This window comes from Fusarium subglutinans (assembly GCF_013396075.1).
Source record: "Fusarium subglutinans strain NRRL 66333 chromosome Unknown NRRL66333_c0000004, whole genome shotgun sequence".
Lineage (NCBI taxonomy): Eukaryota > Fungi > Ascomycota > Sordariomycetes > Hypocreales > Nectriaceae > Fusarium > Fusarium subglutinans.
In genome coordinates this window covers 567,753-577,785 of record NW_023502067.1, presented here as the reverse complement: position 1 = coordinate 577,785, position 10,033 = coordinate 567,753, and the positions used below count along the sequence as shown (strand labels likewise).

At 51.1% G+C, this 10,033-nt stretch overlaps 3 protein-coding genes across 3 annotated transcripts; 2 read left to right on the top strand and 1 right to left on the bottom strand.

The window, feature by feature from the left end:
• Window positions 1-23: 23 nt before the first annotated feature.
• On the top strand, window positions 24-2,389 carry FSUBG_1010 (BUD7; the record flags this gene model as incomplete). The annotated part of the gene is made up of 6 exons (XM_036674645.1): window positions 24-46; window positions 99-225; window positions 275-405; window positions 465-745; window positions 795-1,798; window positions 1,847-2,389. 6 exons carry the CDS (start codon window positions 24-26, stop codon window positions 2,387-2,389), a joined length of 2,109 nt encoding a protein of 702 aa, XP_036543596.1.
• A 1,066-nt stretch (window positions 2,390-3,455) lies between these two features.
• FSUBG_1009 (ubiquitin ligase UBC4) lies at window positions 3,456-3,985 on the top strand (the record flags this gene model as incomplete). The annotated part of the gene is made up of 2 exons (XM_036674633.1): window positions 3,456-3,476; window positions 3,527-3,985. The coding sequence occupies 2 exons, from the start codon at window positions 3,456-3,458 to the stop codon at window positions 3,983-3,985; spliced, it is 480 nt and encodes a 159-aa protein (XP_036543595.1).
• A 1,785-nt stretch (window positions 3,986-5,770) lies between these two features.
• On the bottom strand, window positions 5,771-8,740 carry FSUBG_1008 (RAB GTPase activator; the record flags this gene model as incomplete). The annotated part of the gene is made up of 1 exon (XM_036674622.1): window positions 5,771-8,740. One exon carries the CDS (start codon window positions 8,738-8,740, stop codon window positions 5,771-5,773), a length of 2,970 nt encoding a protein of 989 aa, XP_036543594.1.
• Window positions 8,741-10,033: the final 1,293 nt, after the last annotated feature.

Below are 10,033 nucleotides of genomic sequence, written 5' to 3'. Positions count from 1 at the left end.
CGGTTCACGAGGAGCTCGTCGTCATGGTCGCGCCGGCGGTCCCTGAGTGCGCAACACCATCGATATGCTTGGCGTTCATATAGCTAATCTCGCGATAGAATCACCGAGGAGATCCTCCACGAGTCGATCGATGCACGAACCGAATCCCTCTCTGGTCTAAGAGAGCTCGGTCCTCCCGATCTCGTTCATTTACTCAAGCATGCTGTGCGAAACCCAGCTAAACAGGTATGCAAGCTTCCCGGCGCAAGGGAGACCAGGAACTGACTTTTTAAAGACTGGAGTCTACCACCATGTTACCGGTGTCGATGCATCCTCTTCCGCGAGTCTAGCAGCATATATCAACACCCTAACCTACAAAGAATCTGGGCCAAATGCGACAAACAAGATTGTCGAGGGTGTCTATTGGTACGTCATAACCCCCATGCGCCCCTGCATTCGCGGTTGCACTCCCTAATTCTGAATAGCTGCTACAATGCCTTCTCGCGACTCGACATGCGCGTACACGTATCGATCCCCGGAACCGTAGAAAGCTACTGCGTTGACGAACGAGGCGAGAAGAGGAAAGCATCGGAGGAGCTTTGGCTGGAGACTTATCTATGCAGTGTTCTTCGAGCTTACTCGTACGCAGACGATGGTAGCGGCGATACCATTCGAAAGATTATGGGTGTTCGAAGATTTAATCCTGTTACAAACACTGAAACCGAGCATCGTTTCCTCCATGCCGCAGAACAGCTCTTCTTCAGGGGTATGCCACCCCAGACTGGGTATTCTGCCTAGGCTAACCAACTTTCTAGGATGGCAACTGGGTTCCGACTCTGTGGTTCAGGTGCCTACCAACGTGTCGAATCACCTAACTACGGGTCTGCTCAAGTACCTCGAGACAACCGGACGCTATGCCTCTGGAATCAACTTGTTTGAGAAGCTGCGAACGCAAAGCGTCGAGGTATCATCTCTACTCGCGAAGGTCATGTTCATGGGGCACGAGGAGGTTGCTGGTGTCCGAACGCTTCACCAATCTTTGCAAGAAACTCCCATGGACTATGTCATGCTCGACACCCAAGCTGAATTCTTGTTGCACAAGGCCAAGAGTGCCCCTACGCCTGAGCTCAGAGACGAAAGACTGAAGATGTCTCTTGGTTGTGCGGATCGCGCTACTGTCGCCGCCCCAACCGAGTTCAGCACCTGGGCGAGACTGGCCCAGGTATACGTAGCTATGGAAGATTGGGATAATGCGCTTACCATCCTCAACTCATGCCCTATGTTCACTTACCAAGACAAGGACACGCCTCTGATGCCAGAACCAAAGGAGGTCCAATTGCCAACTCTCCCTGAAACTCGCCTCGACGAGATTGACAGCGAGCCTGAATCGCGATACTCGGAACAGGTCGACCCTAGCTTGCTCAACCTGCGTGCAGCATCCTACAGGGGCACTTTTAAGAAAGCGTACGACATTCTGACCGAGATGACCGCCAAGATCGGTTGGGACCAGCTGCTGAAGATCAGGAGTAATGTATTTGTGATGGAGGATGAGTACCGCACAGAGAAGCAGGAGGCTACTCAGCCAGCCTCCTCGGCAAAGCGAACTCCTAGCACAGATGGTCTGCGGGGTACACCTGATCAGACTGTCAATCAAGATGAAGAGACTGAGGACGAAGAGGTAGAGAACCTCGATGAGGCCGCTTCCAAAGCTGAGGAAGCTGGCGAGAAGCTCCCTGCCACCAACGGTACCAGCGAACAGGACAAGATCGAGAAGCCTTCTAATGTTATCGATCCAGGTGAGGCAAAGGCGGACAGCGAGGTAGGCTCTATCTTCATACCATACAGGAACAAAGCTAACAATCTACAGACAACCAAGAATGACGAGCACTTGTCCAAGCTCAACACCAAGCGTCTGTGCGAGCGCTGGCTAGACAGCCTCTTCATGGTGCTCTACGAAGACCTGCGTGTCTACACAATCTGGCGTACCCAGATGGCTCAGTACCGCGCCCAGCAGATGCAGTACAAGAAGTCGGCAGAGGAGTGGGAGATCCTCGGTTCTCTCGCCGAGCGTCTTCAGCACGTCGACGAAGCTGTCGAGGCGTATCGCGCATGCCTATCGATCCGATTCAGCCCCAAGGCCCTCGCTGGCATCCTACGTGTCTTTGAAAAGACTAAGAGCACAAGAGAGACGGTAGCATCCGTCATCCGATTAGTGACGTGGCAGTACCGATGGTACAGCGAGTTCAGCCCCGAGCTGCTGCACACGATACGGACTCTTATCGAGGACGAGGGAGCAGTGAAGGTTCGAAGCATCATTCAAGCTACTAGTTTGCCGCAGAATGTGCTGGATCTCACACATCACTATGCTGCGCTGTGCGCAACATTCAGGAGCAGTGGTACCGACGGTTAGGATTGAGCGATATGGTCTGTTTCAAAAGGATGTTTGTCGATGATGGATCTTTAGATATACATTGGGGAGATGCGTGGTATAGGAGCAAGCTAATTGACGATTGAAGTCCTTGGTAGGGTAAAAGTTTCGTTAAGGGAGTTTCTGGGTGATGTGTGATTCAGTGTTTGAAGAATAGTAATGCGATTTGTATTTGTACTTGTATGAGCAGCTTGGGCCTCGGTTATCTAGGGATGTCCTTGGTTTGAAGCTCCTGTAACCTTGATTCTCTGTCGAACAGCTGCGATACTTGATGCTCTTGGGCTGGAACCCTTCTCATCCATGGGTTTAAGTGGTCTCCTCTCGAGAAATAAAGAGTTCCCTGAACCTTGTCCGATATCTCGGCGTGATAGAGCAAGGCAGCATGTCTTATTTTATTTTATTTTATTTTCCATTAAACGATAGCCCGTGCCTCTCAAGTCATAATGGAAGTGCTTCCTTACAACAACGAGAAAGTTCTTGCTCATAGGTAGGTACTAGCTTGACTGCTTACTCCACTAAGGTACGTTTCATCGAGAAGTCAGCCCCACAGAAGCTTGAGGATGGTTAAGACAAAGAAGCAAAACCCTTAGGATCTCCAGTGAGAAAAAGATTTGGGTAAATTTAGTAAACCTTAGCAGATTCGTTGGACCAATTAATCATAATAGTCTGGCTGGGCATCAGAGGTTATTTTTTGCTTACTGAGGATGGACTACCTACAATCAAGGCGCTAAGCTTGGTAGGTACCTTACCTTACCTTACCTTACCTTACCTAGTAGTTACTGTACATCGAGAGCTGTTGTCTCCAACCTAACAGCATGCAAGGTACCCCACCATCGTCATACCTAAGGTACCTTTGCTTTGCTTTGCTTCTACACCTCCTGCTTCCAACTTCAACATCTACACCCACATCTACATCACGCAAACATTCTATCGCCCAACACTTCATCATCTCAATATCGAGACCACCAACAGAATAACCCCGCAAGTGAACAAGAGGCACGACATCATCCCCCATCCATAAGCTAGCTCACAGCTACATCGTCCGACAATGTCCAAACGTATCACAAAGGTAAACCCTCCACGTTTCCATCCTCAATACCACTGATTGACATATTCCAGGAATTCGCTGAGATTTCCCAAAACCCGCCTGAGGGCTTCACCGTTTCCCTCCCACCTGATGAGTCCATCTACACCTGGCATGTAACGCTCACGGCACCTGAGTCATCTCCCTACCACCCAGGCAAATTCGGAATCGTCCTGACCCTCCCAACCGGGTACCCCTTCAAGCCGCCTGTCGTCAAGTTCGTCACTCGAATCTATCACCCCAACGTCACAAACGATGGCCAGGGCAACATCTGCCTTGGCCTTCTCAAGCCCGATGCTTGGAAACCTAGCACGCAGCTCCGCGCCGTTCTTGAGGGCCTTCGCAATCTCCTAGAGGAACCCCAGATTGGCGACCCTCTCGAGGAGCGCATTGCTCAAGAGTATCAGAACAACCGTGCCGAGTTTGATAAAAACGCCAAGAAACATGTTGAGCTGTATGCAATGGGTTCGCCTGACTTCCCTCCAGTTGCCTAGAATGACAGTCTTGGAAACAACGGGCGCAGCGTCGTAGTACCAGGACCTTTCAGTACGCCTGCGCCTACCGCTCCCGTACCTCAGATGTATTTCAGACCACATGTACCAGCCATAGCAAGTCTGAGACACGTTACAGACCCTAGAATGAGAATGCTACGCCCACTGTCACCTTTGGGCCATCGAAGTCCAGAGCAAAGAGAAGAGGAAAATGAAATGATTTGGGAATTAGGATCAAGACGACTAGAATATAACCAACCCCGGGCTGATGTACCGCAAGATATCATCTCATCGACTAACGAGGGGGAGGGGGAGGGGGAGGGGGAGCAACAAGAGCGAGGAAGGTTCAGAAACTGGTTGCGTGACATCAGGAGGCATCTTACTTGAGAATTTCATAGCAAAGACTTGAAAAGGGCGAGATCAGCGAAATGGGATAGCGGACACACAAGACGTAGTTTGATGCCTCTCCGGGCTTTCTATCAGTATATCATTATTGGAAAGGAAAATACGCATGAACTACAACGATTAAAGACGACTTCTCTCATCACGAAGTACCCCGGATCATCGTGAACTCATGGATGTCAAGGTAATATCTGCAAATCCTTTGGTACATGGCAAAATACGTGCTATGGAATACGTGGAATCTCTCTAGGGCGAGCCTAGTACGCAACATTGTTGGTCACCTATGCTATGTCGTGAAACTCGCTGTTGATTGACGCTCCCGTAGCTGAAGTTGGTAGATGGAAGCCTGAGACCTTAGTCCCAAGGGACAGAAATCCAGACCAGATGCGTTTCGTGGAGTGAACGCTAATCTCTGATGCTTTATTTTTTGCATCCTTCTTGTAATACTCCATTCTCAAGGTCGGTGTAAGTCAGCATACCTATTCTCCCCTTCTCAGTTATTTCAGCGCAACATGGCTGACGTTTGTCTCACTTTGGCCATGCTCACAAGACTCATCATGAGACATAATCATTTATCACGAGTAGATACCCCGATTACCTTTGTCTCAGACAGAGCGAGGCGTCTGAAGAACGGTGAGACATCAATATACCACGCGCGTATGCAGAGATAACAGTCATGTAATTATCTTTCATTCCATTAGGGTATCAAAAAAGGTTATCCCCCAAATCTACTCCTCGACACTAAGGTTCTACCCAGTTCATACGTAATTTCCCCCCCCCATCTATATGAAAACCAGACACCGCCTGGCTTTGCCAGTCCTTTGCATCCTAGCCATACCTCCCTCGGTAGGAAGTCGTTTTCTTCCCTACAAGAGTGCTGTGAGGTTGGTGGTGCATTTTTTGTCTTGTCGCAATGCAGCCGTAAACCATCGTCATCAAGTATAAAACAGTGTTCCTTTTTTAGGTTCCATTCCATCCTGTACATTCCAGCCGTCCAACGCTGATCCCTCACCGCTGCTTTGAGACATTGTAACGGGCCCCTCCCAGATGTTGGGGTAGGCTGAAAAGAAAATAAAGGAAATTTTGAAAGGAAGGTTGAATATGAAAGTGAATAAAGAAAAACGAAGACACAATGCCGGCTAAATCGAGAAATAGACCATGCCTTCCATTGAAACGCCATTCCATGATAAGATTCGGTGGCTCACACCTGTTTCAGTGCGAGCCAGGGTGTACCGAAATGAGAAAGAAGTGAGGTAGTAAAAGGAGATATTGAAGGAGTGTCGAAGGGGTTCTGATGATGTGATGATGATGTTGACGCGGCTCAGATGTTTAATTTCCTGGTGTTTCGGGTCGGGGTAGGCAGTGGTGGCTGTCCCTTGACTCCGCCTATCCGACGTTCCATGTCTTGCCCTGACGGACTCGATCCAGCTGCGCCTTAGCTCGTCGTTGCTGGCGCTTTTCGTCAATCTGGACCTGGCTGAGGTGCCCGAAGCCATTCCGTCGTTTGAAGCAAGCCTCCATAAGGGCGTTAGCGTCGATCAGCCGGCGTGGCATCGATTGCACAACACCAAACATCTCCATAGGATCGGCTACAGCTCGGATCTCACTCTCGCCTAGCTTGAAGATGGCCAGTGCAATGCGGAACAGAGTCTTGGAGCCCTCGTAGAAGAAGACATCCCACACCCGGAGAGTAGTCTCAATTGGGAGCGTTCCAATGAAGCAACTCATGAACCAAGCCGTCATGCAAAGAGTGATCGGTGGAAGTCGGTCAGTTGGTGTTGACATACGTGCGAGTTCCTTGCGACGCGAGCGAGTGAGGCGGATCGACTTGCTTGTCGAGGGCCGTGAGGTGGGATCAGCCTCAAGCTCGCCACCAACCTTGTCCCAGACAGCAGGCATGGAAGTACGCATCTCAGTCATGAGAACGCCCAGATCAATTTTGGATCCCTCGAGACTCATCTCATGGGTGCCGGGGAGATAGATGCGTGTAATGACATTGAGAAGCCAAAAGCACTGCTCCTCGGTGTCAACGAACAGAAGGAGAAGACCAGCAAGGAAATTCAAGCTCTGGCAGTACCCGATCCGAGGGTTGTAGACAGCGAAGGCATGAAGGACGCGGCGAAGAGAAGTGATGATTGGTGTCTCTCCGTCCACATTGGGAGGCGCTGGGCTGGATCCCCGAGTAGAGTCCGACATTGTTGACTGGCTTTCTCTAGCGCTGCTCGATGCCGTGTCCATCTCGCCGGGAGGCTTGAACTTAATGTTGTCAGGGAATGTCCGATGCAAATCTCGCTCGATAGCTTCTGCATCAACGTCCTTAGCTCGCTTAGTTGTTAGCTTATCGTAGAGACCCGAGTGCTTTGCCAGAATGGCGGGACCGCCAGCATAGTAGAACCAAGCTGCACCGCGCCATTCGGGAGGAATGCCCTTGCGAACAAAGCGTTTTGTCTTTGCGTTGGGAGCAGGGAATCGGTTGGGGTGATCTGTCATGAGAGCATTATCCTTGAGGTAGGCATTCCACTTCTTCCGACGACGTGCCAGGTACTCGGTGTATCCAGCATTCCAGGTATCGTATTGCTGCCGCGTCACATACTGATTCTCCTTCTTGAAGCCATATCGGTCACGAGCGCCGGGATCCTCAGGCTCGACAGGTTCAGGTGCAATAACAGGTGGTGGAGGAGCGGATACTGGTACAGGTACAGGTACAGGTACAGGCTCAGGAATGGGTGCGGGTGCTGCTGTCGGTGTTGGTTCAGGTGCGGGCTCCGAAGCGTAGCCCATATTGCGTCCAGATTCAGGGGTTTCGGGTCGCTCGGAAGGCTCACGTAAAGGTGAGAGGGGCGCGGAGGCGGGTGGTGCGCTTGTAGGTGTTGGTTCGACAGCAGAAGAGGGCTGTTCATTAAGAGAAGGCTCAGAGTCTAAAGACTTAGCTGAATCTCGCTTTTCGTTCATTCCGCGACCGTAATTTTCGGCGATATGAGGTACTGATGATGTGAAGGCTGGGTGAGTGAAGATCATCTTGGACATTCGAATCTCCATGTCAAGGGTCGAGTTGGAATCTTGAGCCTTGCGTTGAGGGAAGTCCTCGTCATCTGCATCGTCTCTGATGCTGTGTCGCTGATCCATGTCTGAGGTTGATGTCACGGGGCGAGAATTCCTGTTGTGATAATCAGAGTAGTGCACGTCGTCGTCTTCGTCGTCGTCGAAACCTTGCTCGTACATGCCCATAACATCCTCAAGACTCGGTTCGTCGTGTTCGGGGTCGTTGTCGTTTTCAGGGTTGGCTTCTTGCTCCCCTTCGCCTTCAGGGCTCGGATATAATGATGTAACGGAGCTGTCCTTTGTAAGGACGCTACTTCTCTCAGTAACGGCAGTCCCTGGAGCAGTAGATTCTGTAAATTGAGAGCGAAAGCTCGATCTAAATTCTTCACCACTCATCCACGGGGCGACGACAGGGCTCGGTGAGGCCGACCCTGTGTTGGAGTAGCTTAATGGTGGCCGTGCGGCGGAAGCTGTCGCACCATTGGCCGTCCGAGCACGGGGCGCTCGAGGTTCATAAAAGTCGTTGGAAGGTGGAGATAGGACCGAGTGGTAAGTAGATGAAGACTGACAAGATGAAACTGAAGGACCGCGGGGACGTGGAGGAGCAGGCCATAGGGGATGTTGCGAAGGTGATACAAGCTCGAGGTACTGGTCGGCGGGATTGAGACCGGGGGTAGAGGGCGATGTAGCGGTCGCAGTCGCAGTCGCGGTAGCGGTAGCCAGGGTGCTGTGGACTGGACGTGGCTTAGCCGCGTCTGTCATTGGCTGGCGGATACTTTGCTTCCGCGGCCGCGAGAAGTTCTCCACGGTGGGTGGCAGGCTGCTGTCGTAGGCGCGCAGGTCAGCCAGTGACGATTTGGATGTCAGAAATGTCGGAGACGTGTTTCGAGATTCGACAGGAGTGCTTGCCGCAGTATCGTAGCTTAAAGGTGACGGTGAGTGCGGAGAGTCAAATGGTGATCCTGCTCTTTGTGATATCGACTGTCCAAGAACAAATCTTGAAGGGTTTGACATCGAATCCCATCTTGGTGAAACTGGCAAAGGAGGTAAATGTGACAGAGACTCATCAGAGGGTTGGCGAGTATGGCGGTAGGCTGATCCAAACGGCACTATCTGAACCCGAGGAGATGCTAACGGAGACATTGATGGTGAAGTCATAGGCGATGCATAAGGTGATGCATCACTTGTCGAAGTACCTGGTGCAAGGCTACTATTCTCACTATCCCGCTGTCGATTACCATATGCGACAAACTTGCCTCGGGTTGCATGTGGTGAACCCGGAGCATCGGGTACAGAAATAGCGAGGGGAGCCATGGTGTGATGCACTTGGGCAGTCGTGGGATCAGGATGCTGCTGCTGGGCGCCAGAGGCTGGCAAAAACTATGGTCGCCCAGCGGGCAGGTATAGATTTGCTTTGCAAAACGAGGTTTTGCTTTGCTTTGTGTGCAAGGGTATCGAATTTTTTGGGTCGTGTTCGTCGTTTCGTCGGTAATGCGGTTGGTAACGTTCAGTTAGTCACTGTACTGCGTCCTCCGCAAAGTGCGCCGACCGTAGCAGCGCAGATATCTGAAGATGAAGAGATCGTATTTGAGAAAACGTAGCAGTAGCTCTTGGCCATTGCTATCGGCTCTAGAACAAGGTATTCGATCAGCAACTGGAATTTGGCAAAGGCCGGGCCAGAAGCAAAAAAGCGGTTGCTTTGGTAGTTAAGGTTTCGGCGGTTCGTGAGCGAGGGTTCGAGTATCGTTCCAGAGTTTCGAAACAAGCCGCACAAAAAATGATGGCAAGAAACTCAGTCAGTCACAAGCAAAGCTATCTAACCAAGAAGTCGATCCAGTGTTGAAGAACAAATGTGAGAAAGAGTCGGTCTTTGGAGAAAAGGCGGATTCGGTGTGGGCTGTATGATGGCTGTGGAAAATGATGGGTGTCGAGAGATGGACCCCACGGTTAGGTAGTTGAAAAGAAAGGACGCCGAATCTCGCCTTGACACAGACAAAACAACCCAGCCGGCATCCAGTTCCAGCTTCGAAAGTGATGAGAAGAACAAATGAATGGCTTCAGCCTGTGCTCAGGTCCAAGTCCAAGTCCAGGTCCAGGTCCAAGAGCACATTAAGAGCGAAAAACTCGCAAATACGCAAAGAAAGCACAGCCAGCACCCTGCACGGAGCGTTAACTTTCAGTACAGGGACGGGGAAGCCGGATTGGATTGGCAGGGCGGGTAGGTTGAATTTTGAGGACAAGGATATTCCGCAGCCCCAGCCCAGGCCCAAAAGCCAGCCGACAGGGGGGTTAATTCGTCGCTAACAGCACCAGCAGGGGAGCTTGGGCGCCGCTGTAATGAGAACTCCGGCTCTAAAGGGAGACGAGATGTACCCAAACGAGTGATTGAACCGAGAATCGGAGGTTGAATCGATTTGCAAACTTGGAAGTCGAGAAGCTAGAGGGGGGGAGGAAGCTCGGATCGTGCATCTATTTTGTTGTTTGTTTGCTCAAACGGGGGAGTATAGTAGTATATCAGACAAAAAGTCTTGTCTTGGGCGGAGTGGACAGCCCCGACGGAGAGAAATCCAGGGAACAGAGAAATGAGACAAGGGAGAGCCACTGGAC